Here is a 15,294-nt window from a genome sequence, read left to right on the forward strand (position 1 = left end):
GACTGACATTACCCAACTTCAGGACTTCCTGTAAAGCTAAAGTAATCAAGACACTGTGATATTGATGAAAGAACAGATAACTGGAGCATAATAGCCCAGAAATAGGTCCACATAAATGTGGATACAGGCAACTGACCTTTGACAGAGGAGCAAAAGCAACACAACGGGACAAGAGAGTCTTTTCAACAAGTCAAACAACTGGACATCCACATGCAAAAAAAAAAAAAAAAAATCTAGACACAGACCTTACACCCTTAGCAAAAGTTAACTAAAAATGAATTGTAGGCCTAAATATAAAACACAAAACGATAAAAGTCCTGCAGTGTAACAACTTAAGAGAAAACCTAGATGACCTCTGATATGGCAATGACTCCTAAGATACAACACCAAGAGCATGGCCCATGAAAGAAAGAATTGGTAAGTTGAACTTCATTAAAATTAAACATTTCTGCCCTATGTAAGTGTCAAGAGAAAGAAAAGACAAGTCACAGAGCGGGAGAAAATATCTGCAGAAGACACATCTGATAAAGCCCTGTTATCCAAAATATACAAAGAACTCTTAAAACTCAACAGTGAGAAAATGAACAGCCCAATTAAAAAGCAGACAGGGGCACCTCGGTGGCTCAGTCTGTTGAGCATCCAACTTCAGCTCAGGTCATGATCTCATGGTCTGTGAGTTCAAGCCCCACAGAGCCTGGAGCCTGCTTTGGATTCTGTGTGTGTGTGTGTGTGTGTGTGTGTGTGTGTGTGTGTGTGTTTCTCTCTGCCGCTCCCCCACTTGTGCTCTCCCTCTCTCTCAAAAATAAATAAACTTTGAAAAAAAAACTTAGAGCAGTGCAACCAAGAAATCTCTCCTGTTAACATTTGGCAAATACACTTTCAATCTCATTCATCTTTCCAAACCTTTTTTCTTATATTAGCCATTTTATTTTTTTTTTAATTTTTTTTTCAACGTTTATTTATTTTTGGGACAGAGAGAGACAGAGCATGAACGGGGGAGGGGCAGAGAGAGAGGGAGACACAGAATCGGAAACAGGCTCCAGGCTCTGAGCCATCAGCCCAGAGCCTGACGCGGGGCTCAAACTCACAGACCGTGAGATCGTGACCTGGCTGAAGTCGGACGCTTAACCGACTGCGCCACCCAGGCGCCCCAATATTAGCCATTTTAAAAACAGTTTATTGGAGTAGAATTTACATACGAGATTAGCTTCTTTTACTAGTGATATACATGTAAGTATATCATGTGTTTCCATGTGTTTCCATGGCTTGTAGCTCATTTCTTTTCAGTAGTGGATAATATTCCATTGTTTACAAGCACCACAGTTTACCTGCCTGTCACTCACTAGAGGACATTTTGCTGCACCCAAGTTTTGGCAACATTTTTTTTTTAATTTCATTTTTAAGGGGCGCCTGGGTGACTGAGCGTCCGACTTCAGTGCAGGTCATGATCTCATGGTTTGTGAGTTCGAGCCCTGTGTCAGTCTCTGTGCTGACAGCTCAGAGCCTGGAGCCTGCTTCGGATTCTGTGTCTCCCTCTCTACCCCTCCTGCACCTGCACTCTCTCAAAAGTAAATAAACATTCTTTGAGAGAGATTTCATTTCTAAGTAATCTTAACACGGGGCTTAAACTTACAACCCTGACATCAAGTATGCACGCTCTACAGACTGAGCCAGCTGGCATCCTCCCCCCGCAAGTTTTGGCGATTATAAAGGAAGATGCCATAAACATCTGAGTCCACAACTTTTCAACTCCTTTGGGTAAATACCAACAAGTATGACTCCTAGATCATACGGCAAGAGCATGTTTATTTAGCTTTGTAAGAAAATGTCAACCTGCACCTTAAACTTAAACCATAGTATATGTCAATGGTATCTCGATAAAGTTGGGGGGGGGGGGATTGAAAACAATGCCAAAGTGTCTCCAAAGAGGCTGTACTATTTTGTGTTCCCACCAGCAGTGAACACGAGCTCCTGTTGTACCACATATTTGCCAGGATTTGGTGTGGCCAGTGAACTGTCAGTGTTTTGGATTTGGGCCATTCTAATAGGCGTGTGGCCTTAACTGGTTGTTGTTTCAATTTGCATTTCCCTAATGACATGCGACGTGGGGCATCTTTTCATATGCTTATTTACCATCTGTGGATCTTTTTTGGTGAGGTGTCCGTTCAGGGCTTTTGTCTACTTTTCTTTAATCTTTTTTTTTTTTTTAACATTATTTAACATTTATTTACATGTAACATTTAATGTTTGTTTATTTTTGGAAGAGTGAGCGCCACCAGGGGAGGGGGAGGGGGAGAGGGAGACAGAGGATCCGCCGCAGGCTCCAGGCTCTGAGCTGTCAGCACAGAGCCAGAACCGGGGCTCGAACTCATAAACCGTGAGATCATGACGCCGAGTGGAAGTCCCAGGCTCGAGCCACCCAGGCACCCCGTCTTCATTTCTTTTCTGAGGGTTCTTAGGCTTTCCAGATGCAATAAAACGATCACGTATTACCCATGTAGTAAGATCTTTTAAATGCGCTGCAGTAAACTCGTCCCCAGCGGCGGCCGCGCCACACCTGCAGGGGGAGCCGCGCGGGACTGTCGCTGCGGAGTCTGCCCTCCCGGCTCAGCGCCCAAGCCCTCAAGCCTTACACCCTGTCTCCTGGACTTTCTAATTAGCGTCCTGTGGGGGTTTGTTTTTATTTCCTTCGCCAGGCCGAACAGTCCAAAGAAGAGCAGAAGCAGGACTTGAACGCGGAGAAACTGATGCGGCAAGTGTCCAAGGACGTGTGCCGGCTGCGCGAGCAGAGCCGGAAGGTGCCGCGCCAGGTGCAGTCCTTCAGGTAAGCGGCCCCGGGCCCGCCGGTGCTCCCGGACTGTCCTCCGCGTGGTCTTGGTTCGGCGGGAGCTCACGTCAGCAGTGACAGCGGGGGGATCGTATGTGCTTCCATTTGCTCCTTCGTGAGGTTACACCCCCCGCCCCCACGACAGCGGTCCTGACCCGATTAAAGCCTGGCTCTCCAAGAACCCAGGGTGTCCCCGGCGCTTAGAAGCAGTTGGCACATCCCGCTGAGAAATCTTGACGCAAAATACGAAGAGGTATATATCTTTGGGTCTTGTGTTGTTCACTCACTCAACAGACGCCCCCCCCCACCAACCCGTGGACGTGGATGCCCCTCACCCCGGCCCCCCAGGCTGTGCTGGGCTTGCGGGGGGGGGGGGTTGGGGGGATACACGCCGAGAGCCTGGGGCACAGGCCTGGGTGGGAGAGCCGGATACTCTGCCCCAAGCATGGGGGGGGGGGAGGAGGAGTGGGGGGGGGGACAGTCCTGGTTTCACCTGCAGTCAGGGGCCCCGTGTTCCCCAGCTGTCTGATTTGTCAAGGGAAGTTGGAAATAGGAGTCCTACGTGAAATATCTCAAATGTTAACATTGGCAACTGACTCTGGTATGTAAACCCCGCCTGAGCCAAAGAAATCCATTAGCAGGGAGTGTTCAGTTTGTGGTTCCACCTTAAGGCTTTCAGTGACGTCATGATCAGGCTTACTTGCCTTTTTTTAATTTTTACTTTGTATTTTTATTTTTTAAGAGTTTTTTTTTTTGTTTTTTTGTTTTGTTTTTTTTTTATGTTTGAGATAAAGAGCAAGTGTGGGAGGGCAGAGAGAGAGAGAAGGAGAGAGAGAATCCCAAACAGAGCCGGGATCAAGAGGAGAAACCACAAGAGCCAGATGCGTGGGGAGGCGCCTGGGTGGCTCAGTCGCTTGAGCGGCCAACTTCAGCTCAGGTCATGATCTGGCGGTCCGTGGGATGATCAAGATGATCAAGATGATCAAGCCCCGCATCAGGCTCTGTGCTGACAGCTCAGAGTCTGGAAGCTGCTTCGGATTCTGTGTCTCCCTCTCTCTCTGCCCCTCCCCTGCTCGTGTTCTGTGTCTCTTTCTCAAAAATAAGTAAACATTTAAAAATTAAAAAAAAAAAAAAAGCCAATGAATTCTTAGCCGACAGAGCCACCCAGGCGCTCCAAGGGTTTTTTGTTTTTTTTTTTAAGTAATCTCTACACCCAGCGTGAGGCTCGAACACACAACCCCAAGATTAAGAGTCACTCACTCTACCAACTGAGTCAGCCAGAGGCCCCTCAGTTGCCATTTTTTTAAGTTTTGCTTTTATCTCTTCTGGAATCGAACAAGTCTAAAGGATGCAATACCACAAAAATAACTCATTCCAGTTTCCACAATTCTGTCATTCCCCCTTTCTTCTCTTCCTTTTCCTTAGTCTTTTGAGCTTTTCCACCTCAGTGCCTACTTCTTTGACCCCACACTTCCTCCACCATCTAGACAGACCCGTAGTTTCCCAAAGGAAGGCTGGTGCTGTATTCTTTTTTTCCTTTTTTTTTTTTCCTTCTTTTTTTGCTTTGTTTTCCTTCACGGCTGCCATCGTGCCCCACATAATGTAACACATCCTCAGTAAATATGCGTTGATGGGGTACTCTGTACGACATGAACATTACGTACCAAAGTGGATAGATTGCTCCTATCTTTCGTAACTATACAATCCCAAAACCTTATTTATTGTTTTTGTTTTTGTTTTTGTTTTAGTATTCCCCTAACCTCTGAAAACCATCCTGCCCTGTTTTCTCAGCTTCTCCCTTTCGGGCTGTTTCTCCTCAGCGCTGTTTCAGGGCGCAGGACAGACCTGCCTTTACCACAGTCACGCTCTTTCTTTCCCCTTCATTTGGAGTCGCGACATCGCTCCACCCTTTCCTTAGCAGGGTACTGATTTTAAAGGACTTTCCCGATATCGCGTACTTCTCTAGGAGGCCCTGAGAAGTCCCCTGGGACTTTGGACTTCCTGCATCCTTGACTGCCTAGTTCAGAAGCACTCCTAACTGACCCGCTGATGGTTTAAAAACTGTCTCACACTGGAAATCCAGGAGGGAACGTACTGCCTTTGTCTGTAGGTGATTTACCGTAAGCCAGAACTGCCCTTCTCCCACATTACATCCTGTCGTAACAGGCAAAGACGATCTTGACCTTTCGGGGTTCTGCCTAAGGAACAGATCCCCTCTCCAGGCTGGCAGAGCTCTTAGGACTATTTTCCATGGCCACAGAGTATTTTCAGCTTCCTACTGAAGTCCATTTATTTCTCACCCCTGACTCTAGGGAGAAGATTGCCTACTTCACCAGAGCGAAGATAAGCATCCCGTCCCTGCCAGCCGATGATGTGTGATCACATCCCTGAAGACATTACGTTGTCTCCTGTTCATTCTTAGGGAGGGTACAAGACTGAACGTTTGTTTTGCTTCGGGGGGTTCTTTTTGTAACGTAACTATCAACTCTTAAAGAGCTTTTATTTCACAGCAGATTTTCAACATGTTGATTTGTAAAGTATCTTGAATGTAATTCTTATATGTTTAAAAAAGAAAAGAAATCCGATAACCAAAACGGGCTGATCTGGTACACGAACGTCCAGTACCTGCGTATTGCCAACGGGCTGCAGTTCATAAAAGTGGAACGGAGGCCGTGCCCCGTGCATATCCCAGTGGCCCAGCTGTTGAGAAATGGCTCGGTTTAGCAGAAGGTGATTTTTGCTTTTCCTTGGTTGTCCCACGAGCAGACTGAGGATGGCAGCCGGCCGGGCGGTATTTTTGTACCAAGGGGCAGCTCTTTGAGTTTGAACTCAAACGTGAGTACGGTTCCGGCTCCACCTGAAACAGGTGTCTGCGCTCCCGTCCGCCACCTGTGTCAGAGCCCCTCGTCTCCTTAAAACAACTTCCTTTTTGTCCTTTTCTTTGAGTCTAAAGAAAACAAACCGCCGGAGCAGTGCTCCTGGCCGCGGGGAAGGCCTTTTGATGGGTCACCTCCTGAGCGGGGAGACGAAGGGGGAGAGCCGGGGACCCTACACACACAAGTCACCTCCTCGGCGAGCACCTGCCGCCTCGGACGCAGCCCGGGCCCGCGTACGTGCTCCGAAGGCCGTGCCCAGCCTGCGCCCTTGACGCCGCGTCCTGGGCGTGAGGCTGGTGCCTCGCACGGCGCCGTGGTGGCCGGCGCTCTAAGCCCAGAGCGCGCGGGCGATGCGGAGGGAAGCGCGTCAGCACGCATCTGGTGAACCTGGGAGTCCCGATTGGATCAAAGTTGCCAAAAAAAAAAAATTGTTTTTAAACTTTATTAAGCAGATTTCTAACATTTACTAGAAACTATTTGGCAGCTCTCGTGTTTAGGGGATCCTATCTGTAATTTGTGGTGAGGAGGCCAAGAGAAGAGTGTGCCTGGGGACATTATTAACTTGAAATATCAGCCAAGGCGGTTGGTTAAGAAAACAATTCTAGATGATCTCGTGTCGAGAGGGGAAAAAGGCTCTAGGTCGTCCGTGTAGAATGTTAGCCCACCCGCCCCAGGCCCTGCTTGCGAGAAACGTATCTGCTCTGCCAGCATAAAGGCTTTTGAAGTAAAGAGTATTTGTGCAATTTAACTCATACTTATCATTCAGTTAGTTCTACTGGAAGAGGCACTTTTTGGTCAGCCATCTTACATAGCAAACTCAATCTTGGTGGTTTTGCTTTGTTTTGTTTTGTTTTTTGAGAAGTACAAAAATCCTCTTAACGGAATGGATCCCTTAAAAAAATAATAAGTTCTATTTCTAAGATAGCATCCTCAGCAAGAATTCTTAAGTTTCTTGAAAGTAATTCTACATATTCTGGAAAGTTCGTTTTATCAGAATCAAAATTCGAAGTAAGCAATTTCTGAGCCGAGAACTTTAATTAATCTCTTCCTAAGTTATCCCACCACTTTCATCTAAAATGTCTCCGAAGCCATAACTGGATGTGACACCACTCTGGACAAAAACCAGCCTCGCGACTGCGCACGGTCCTTCGAGGCCGCGCGGCCCATTCTTTCAGATGACTAAGGAAAACCAGAGCAGGAATGCCATTCCTCCTTGTCAAGGTCAAATGTGAAAGACAGAAGTTTATTTAATATAGAGCTAAATGAAGGTCAGCCGTTTTCAGCTTCGTAGTGTGGCCGTGAAAATGTTTATAGAATTATGTGTAGTTGTACCGTACGATTTTATTTTCTTCATTTATTTATTTACGGTCTTATTTATGTTCTGTTTAATATATAGTTTGGTTCTGGCCATTTTAAATGTTTGACCCAGAAGAGGCTATATTGGACTATTTACACCTTTATAAATCTTCCTCAGATTAGCAAATCACTCTTTGTCATACAAAAAGCTTCAGACCAGTATACAAGAATTAAATCTGTCTCAGGCTGATAGTTAACAGTTGTGACCAAGATGCTTTAGGTTTTATTTCACAAAATGTGCTCCTTTCTAACATGAGAAACGAACTTATTTTAGTATAATCCTTTTCCACACTTTAAAAATCAGCAATAGTGTTATGTATTTATAGGCAGCTTTTCACAATTCTGTCATATTTGTACTAACCCAAATGATTCACAGTGACAAAACATTTTAATAACTTGATCACAAAACCGTATGAACAATATGAATTTTAATATTATAAATACTATTTTTTAAAGGTAGAATTTATTCTGCACAGGGTAAAAAGAATGTAATATTTAGGTCTCAAGTTTGAATTATCAGTATGTTATTATAATTTTGTATATCAGAATCTAAGTTGCAGGTACAAAAAAAAAAATATTGGTAGCCAAATGAACAAAGTTTAGCTGAATCTCTGTGGCATGCAAATCAAATTTAAAATCTTTTTTTTTCACTATTACTTTATCTATATTGTATTAAATATCAAAAGCTCAGGACTGAACTAAATATTTAATCAGGTTAAATTCTGAATATGTTTCTGTTTTAATTTGTCTCGTTTGTAAAAGTATGCAAATACATCACATAGATTAACTTTGGTTTCTGCACTTTCCCTGTGTTTGTGGGTGGACAAAAGTTCGGTGGGTTTTTTTGTTTTTTTTTTTAAACAAAGATGCATATTGCCTCATACTTTATTTCAGTGTCGTTTATTGCTTAATTTCCCTAATTGCTGCAAACAAGAGTTTTCTTGAGCCACGTACCGAACAAGTATGAAATCTCTCACGAGGAAATTCCCAACCCCGCAGTTTGCTATGGATAGTTCTTGGTTGGAAGATATGTACTGCTGAGAGGAATAAAAATGGCATATTTTCATAGTGGGAGTAAAAGAAGGGGCTTCCAAGGTGAGCTCTGGGGTCCCCGCCCATCCCAGCCTGTGCTCTGGTCAGCTGGCCGGGCCGTGGTCCTGGGAGCTTCTCGGTCAGTGCACCCCGCCCTGACCCTGAGTGCCCCCCGTGGCCACTCACCGAGCCAGGGGTTGACTGGGGTGTCAGTTGTCTGCAGAGCACAGGACACAGAAGCCAAAGCACACCTGTGGGGTAGGTTTTCCGTGACTCTTCCCATGCACCAGACCTCCCCCCTCTGCTTCTGCCCCGGTGAGGAAGCATGAATGAACCCGGCTGGCTCTTGGAAAAGGCTCCGTAGAGGCGCTGAGGTCTCCGAATAAAAAGGAGATGGCGCGTCCCACATCGCTTACCTCCCAAGCTTTCAAAGAACCAGCAAGTTTTTAGGATACTCTAATGACATTTGCAATCGATCTGCAACAAGACTTTAGTTTCAGTATAATAGGTGATCTTACACACTTAAAAGCAGTAGGCGATCAGCAGTAACCTTTCCAGCTGCCAAAGTGACCCGTCTCTACGAATGACACCTTCAAAGATACGGAGGCACTGATATAAGGCTTTATTTACCGGTTCTGTGCAATCACTGAATCTATTTTAAAATTGAGAAAACTCATCCACAGTAATGAGTGTGATTACTATCGAGTCTTGAGTGGTTTTGGTCTCAGAATAGAAGAAGACAGTGGTTTACTCTCCTAGAAGGAAATTGCAATGTAAGAAGCCAGTAGCCACAGTGAAGAAAAAAAAAACAAAAAACAAGTGCATTTTAGAAAATTAAACAGCTCAGTGAACGGGCAGCTGTGCAACAGGAGATCCTACCAAACCCAGACAGGAGTGAGCTTCACTTGAAGAGTAGACGCCACTGATCCTTCCTGGCTTAGACTTTCAGACGGGCTTTTTTCATCTCCAGGTGCTGACGGTGACACTGTGTTTCTACCACCGCGTAGGGGCCCGGAGCCGGAGCGGCCTGGGTAACGCAGGCCACACAGTTCAGCAGGCAGCCTCCCAGGAGGAGGGAAAACCCAGCAGACCAGCCCAGAAAGAGGGCTTCCCCAAACTCCCACCGGGGCACAATCTCTGGCATGGTCTCATCCCAGAACTCCTGGACGGTCACGTGGGCGACCCAGGAGACCGGAACCAGGGTCGCAACGCCTGCTGCCCAGAACACAGTCCCTCCCAGGATCAGCAGTCCCTTCTTGAGGCCTGGCCGCGTCTCTCCGACCCTCAAGCAGTCCAGGCCGAACCCGGAGGCCAGCAGGCCCAGGAGCCCCAGCCCGTTGGACAGGAACATTAAGATCCTGGAGATCCTGAGTTCGGCAGGCAAAGCCAGGAAGGATTCAAAGTCCTTGCACTGTGTCCCCCCTTCCTCTTGGACGACACAGACCTGCCAGAGTCCCATGGTCCAGTTCTCCATCTCGTTTAAGTCCAAATTGAGGTTTTTCCATTGTGGCAGGTAGTTTGTAAGACAGGACAAAACCCATCCCAGCAGAGAGAGTGAAATTCCAGCTAGTTGCGCCACGCTTCGAACTACTAAAGCCATTGCAGATCCCCAGGAGCTTGAGCCAAACTAACTCCTGCCTTTCGATCTCTGCGTGGGGACGTGTGACACCTTACGCTGTCACTTCAGAGCTCGGAAATATTTCTTCATTGTGTGTAGAGGATTCTTGCCAGAGCTGCTATTGTTTGAAAAGGTGTTGACTAGGTTTCAGCAAAGGATACAAGGAAGTAAGTCTGCCAACCAGTAATGCCCAGGTGTGGCCAGCACCGTGCCCGTGTCCTAGGAGCGGACTCCGTAGTAGCAGTTTGTCTCTGCAATAACATCAGGTAGGACCGATCCTCCTTTCCTCGTTAACATTGCTAGCTTTCCGGCGAGTCAAAGAGTGAAGAAGTCTCAACGCAAAATGTGTACCCGACAGCTTGGGCTCAGCTCCCACCGCTCGCTTTCTTAGCAATTACACCTGTCCAGATTGCCATCTGTTGCCGCTCTCCTGTTCCAATACGTACGTCGTGGTCATACCGGATGTTACGAGTTCCAGAAAAGTATTTCTTATCAGAAATCTCTCTAGACCTTGCATCGGGTCTGTTCAGAAGACCCGTAAGCTACATCCACCACATAACATAGGAAGCAGTACTGAACTCCCAACCCCAAATACCCAGTCTACTTACCTACACGCCTTTTTGTCAGATCCGTGCACGTGTGCGTACGCACTTGTTATTTATTTATTTTTTTTTTCCCCTACGTGGGCTTTCTGCATCGTGGAAAAGTTAAGCTGTAGGACTTTGTAGGTCAGCATGGACATCTCCCCTGGTTCACTTACTAATGTATGTATCCCCATGTCTGTCATTTTTCACTGAACCAAGGAAAGTTGTTACTGAGCAAACGAACTGTCACTATCTGGATAGCAAGCAAAATATTTTTGGAGTTGTTTATTTTATTATTTTTTTTTAATTGGAAACTTTGGAAGGGAGAGATAGGAGAGACTGGCCAGTATGTTGACTCTCGAGAGAATCGTGATATACTGAAAACCGTAAGCCCCCTAAAACTCTGTCACACAGGGTACCTAGTCATCTCCTAGATGCAAACCACCTGTGTTCAAAGAAGACCAAAGTCCCTGTGGTGGAAATAATACTTTGGGACAGGCTTAACAGGGGATATTGCTAATGCAGAATGTTTAAGAGATCGCAGATTGGTTTTTTTCCTTAGGAAATAGAAACTAATTATTATTATTCCCAGCTATCAACAAAAGCAAAGTTCCTGATATAAAATTTAACACATCAAAGCTTAATTCTGATTAGAATGGACGGCCACCGCCACGTTTTGATTTAAATAACCGGGTCGATGAAATTATCTTTGCTCATCCCTGGGTAATGCTTCCCATGATAGTTTCCTTTTAGATATAAGACTTGCCTCTTTCTTACTTCTCCAGATTTGGGGAGGAAGAGGGGACCTAGGATCGAAAAGTAGTTACTTAATGAGAAACCGAGAGCAGCACAGATTTAATTACATAACAAAGACCCCTTGCTAGCATAGACCCCACTTCGCGGTTGATGTGGAAAGATGTCTTTCTGCTCTTGCCAAAGTCTTACACTCTCGGGTCCGCAGTTCCATTTTCCAGGTACAGACACTGAATTTGCATTTCTGCCACCGCGTAGGGGCCCGGAGCCGGAGCGGCCTGGGTAACGCAGGCCACACAGTTCAGCAGGCAGCCTCCCAGGAGGAGGGAAAACCCAGCAGACCAACCCAGAAAGAGGGCTTCCCCAAACTCCCACCGGGGCACAATCTCTGGCATGGTCTCATCCCAGAACTCCTGGACGGTCACGTGGGCGACCCAGGAGACCGGAACCAGGGTCGCAACGCCTGCTGCCCAGAACACAGTCCCTCCCAGGATCAGCAGTCCCTTCTTGAGGCCTGGCCGCGTCTCTCCGACCCTCAAGCAGTCCAGGCCGAACCCGGAGGCCAGCAGGCCCAGGAGCCCCAGCCCGTTGGACAGGAACATCAAGATCCTGGAGATCCTGAGTTCGGCAGGCAAAGCCAGGAAGGATTCAAAGTCCTTGCATTGTCTCCCCACCTCCTCTTGGACGACACAGGCCTGCCAGAGTCCCATGGTCCAGTTCTCCATCTCGTTTAAGTCCAAATTGAGGTTTTTCCAATGTGGCAGGTAAGTTGTAATAATGGACAAAACCCATCCCAGCAAAGATAACGAAAGTCCAACGAGCTGCGTCGCCACTCTAAAGACTAGAGCCATTGCAACAAGTCTTACAACTTTGGCCACCCCTGTGGGAGTCACTGTCTTTCGTGCTTCACAGTAGTGTGACCGTTTTGGTCCTAGGCTGCCCGGAATATAAGCTTGGGCCATTAACTCTTTGGAAACTCTGAAATGCGTTTTTGTTCTTCTCGAATATAATGTTTCATGTAAAGGACGAAGGACCCTGTTAAAACTATGAGTTAGGCTTTCTGATAAGGATTTGATCTGTTACCTTCCAATTTGCTTGGTAAAATTATATCCCCAATGCTTGATGAGTATAAGTCTAAGGATGAACAAAGAGGGCTCTGTGACCCCTCACCCTAAAATACAACAGAAATCTTTGTGCTTCAATATGGATTAATTAGATTTTAAGTGGTGATAAAAGGCTGGCTCTTTCTGCAACAGGACTTCATTGTGATAGCTGAATCTGAGGTTTCAGGGATGCAAAACAAGACCTTGTAAAGAAAGGTAGACTGTTTCCCTATAATCTTTATTCTCCTCGGACTTCCTTAACCTACACAAGGGCCTGGCCCTCCTTCTTGAGTGTCACAGGCCCTCAGTGGGGACTTGGCAGGAAAGTTGCCCCAGATTCCTTTGAAAGGTAGAGGCGGGTTCACTGGGTTCATTAAAATGAAAAAGACCGACGACTGATGCCCAAGAGGTGCTAAGTGAGGAGGGGAAAATCCTGGGAAGCTCTGGGTCTCACTCTTAAGATTTTCTCCATCCACATTGGGGACTTGGTTTTCCAAGTCCCACATTAGGGACAGTGTTTCTCGGTATCTGAGAGGCGTGTGTGTGTGTGTGTGTGTGTGTGTGTGTGTCCCCGTCCAAAGCTGAGCTGTGTTTGCTGTCATTTAAGCCACACAGACAAAGCACCACCAGGCAGGAAGACTCCCGACGGGTCCAACACAAAGATTCTGTGAGAAAACAACAGCCACAAGGGGGCTGACCTTTGAGGCTTCATCTTGTTTGTTTTTTCGATTTAGGCCCCACCTTGAGAGCATACTTCTGCAGAGGGTGACCCCTGAGAGAACACAGGGCCTCCCAGGTGGGACAAGAGGTCACGTGCTCCAGATTCCCAGGGCTGCTCCAACCCCTCTCTGCAAGGGGCCCTGGGACTCCTGCACCCACAGCGGGAAGGTCGGATCTGACAGGCTTGTGGGGGACAGGACAGGAAGGTTCCTCAAACGGAGCCGTTGCCCTGGAGGATTCTAACCGGCTGAAACAGAACCACTGCCCGTCACGACCCAGTGGTTGAGTCTAGTCCAGGGTCAGAGAAGAGCTTTTATGATGGGAGATGGGAGATGGGAGAGAAACAGAACCCAGAGCCTGATGTAGCCAAAGTAAGCCTCAGAGTCATTAGGTGAATGGTGCTCTCTTGAGTATTTGCCATCATTTTATGTTAAAAAAAAAAAAAAAAAAAGATGAGTTCTTAACGTTTACAAATTTTCCGAATCCCTTAAGTATATTGCTGTCCTCAATGAACTAAAAAGGTGGTTCCAGTTTGCACAAAGACGTAAGAGTCCACAAAGGGCTAGCGATTTGTCCTGAGCCCTTATCACCAGGAGCTGGGATAATGGTAAGCTAGGGCAGGTGGCCAGGATGCAGAGAGCTCTCAGAACAACCATTAAGAGTCACGAGGAGATGATTCCGAATATCACAATGAGACGTGTGTGTGTGTGTGTGTGTGTGTGTGTGAGAGAGAGGGGGGGGGGGGAGAGGGAGATGGAATGGAATAGGCCGCCCTGGGAGGCAGTGACCCTTCCTTCCCAAGGGTGTTTTAAAAAGGCTAATTCTCATCTGTCCGGGCCACCCCACCGTGGGGGAGGTGTGTGCCGTGCAAGGGGTGGGGGGAAGGGCGCGGATGTGTGACCCCTCAACTCCTTTATTCTTTCAGCATTTAGAAGAATATTTTCGAGCACCTCCTCCTGGCCAGACTGTTTAAGTGTGAAAGACACAATCAAGACCACGGTGGATGCAGGCCCCGCCCCAGGGGCTCGCATCCCAGTGGGAAGAAGCCATCGCGGAAACGCGTGAGTAAGAGAATTCAGAGAAATACAAGGAGCAGGGGAAGTGAGTGCTCAGGGCGGGGAAACCCCAGTGCAGCATCCCTGGTACTGGAAGGTGCGAAGCCCCGACCCACAGCCGCATGCGCCTGGGCCAGTGTGTGGGCTCCTGCTGAGGCCGCGCTGGTCCCGGAGTGGGTGTGGGGGCGGAATTGGGAAAACAAAATTACCAGCACGACGTTCAGTGAGTGGAGGACCACACGATCTCTGTCTCCCAAACATTAATCTGAACACAAAAACCCCAAGGGCGCCTGGGTGGCTCAGTCAGTTGAGCGTCTGACTCTTGATTTCAGCTCAGGTCGTGATCTCAGGATCGTGGGATCAAGCCCTGTGTCGGGCTCTATGCTGGGTGCGGGGCCTGCTTAGGAATCTCTCTCCCTCGCCCTCGGCCCTTCCCCCCCAACTCGTGTGCGCCGTCCGTCTCTCTCTCAAAAATTGAATGAATGAATGAATAAGTAAAATTAAAACAAAAAGCCCTGTTTACCAAAAGTCACACACCTGGGGACACCTCTCAGTCCAGAGCAAGTGTTCACGAATGTCCCCAAGTGAACCATCCGTAAATTTAGTTGCTTGAAAACAGCCATCACGTAGATGTATTTACTCGTGAATCTGCAGTTAGGGACAATGGTCTCTGCTCCCAGTGATGTCAGGTGAGGCTGAACATCACCCTCACAGACAAGGCTGTCACAGGGGCCTGCCCCATTCTAGGAGTGGGACGGAGAGGCACCGTCTCTCGGTGGGGAAGCAGCAAGTCTCTGGAAGAACTATGGGAGTGGAGGTACTTTCGTGGCCATTTTCGGAAAAATGGATCTGTCAATGCAGCTCTGAGCCAGTCTAGATCATAGGAGACACGTGGCAGGCATCGCGTGGGGAACACGACCTTCCTTTCCCTCCCGGGTTTTAGGTTTTCACGTTCAAGGTGAAGTCTGCGGTCGTAGGCAAAATGGGTTGCTTGCCCTCCCCTGCCTGCTGTCCTGGGATCTGCCGTCGGGGAAGGGAGTCCCTTTGAGGGTTCACGGATTCAGCCTCACGCGTTTGGGCCCCCGCTCTGTGCCAGGCAGCATGTGAGAACCAGGGCTGGAGAGAGCGGTCGTCAAGCAAGACCAACCCAGAGAAGAAGATGGGATGCTGAACACCCTGATAGGGACAGCGCTGGGGCAGGATGGCTGTTTCAGGGGAGGGACGCCGGCAAAGGTGTCTGGGGATCGTTCCCGAAAGACAGTGGGCCGGAACAGCTGGTGCCTGGCCGGAGATCGAGGGCGCCCGTCGAAGATGAGGCCGGGTCACGGGGCACCGTCACGCAAGCTAAATCATTTGGAGTTTAGAATACA

At 47.7% G+C, this 15,294-nt stretch overlaps 3 protein-coding genes across 5 annotated transcripts in view; 1 reads left to right on the forward strand and 2 right to left on the reverse strand.

Moving 5' to 3' along the window:
* The window catches only part of WWC2 (WW and C2 domain containing 2), a 208,901-nt gene extending 200,959 nt beyond the window's left edge, over positions 1-7,942 (forward strand). For all 3 annotated transcript variants that reach the window (XM_053216267.1, XM_027077072.2, XM_027077073.2), the window contains 2 exons: positions 2,697-2,824; positions 5,140-7,942. In XM_053216267.1, coding sequence (XP_053072242.1) covers positions 2,697-2,824; positions 5,140-5,206 — 195 coding nt within the window. In that variant the 3' untranslated portion in view covers positions 5,207-7,942. The remainder of the gene's footprint in view (positions 1-2,696; positions 2,825-5,139) is intronic.
* A 695-nt stretch (positions 7,943-8,637) lies between these two features.
* Positions 8,638-9,785, reverse strand: LOC106979312 (claudin-22-like). The gene has a single exon (XM_027077076.2). The coding sequence runs from the start codon at positions 9,689-9,691 to the stop codon at positions 9,029-9,031; it is 663 nt and encodes a 220-aa protein (XP_026932877.1). The 5' UTR covers positions 9,692-9,785; the 3' UTR covers positions 8,638-9,028.
* A 1,449-nt stretch (positions 9,786-11,234) lies between these two features.
* On the reverse strand, positions 11,235-11,897 carry LOC106979318 (putative claudin-24). Its single transcript, XM_053216269.1, has one exon. It carries the CDS (start codon positions 11,895-11,897, stop codon positions 11,235-11,237), a length of 663 nt encoding a protein of 220 aa, XP_053072244.1.
* Between the last annotated feature and the right edge of the window lie 3,397 nt (positions 11,898-15,294).

This window comes from Acinonyx jubatus, chromosome B1 (genome assembly GCF_027475565.1).
Source record: "Acinonyx jubatus isolate Ajub_Pintada_27869175 chromosome B1, VMU_Ajub_asm_v1.0, whole genome shotgun sequence".
NCBI classification, from domain to species: domain Eukaryota; kingdom Metazoa; phylum Chordata; class Mammalia; order Carnivora; family Felidae; genus Acinonyx; species Acinonyx jubatus.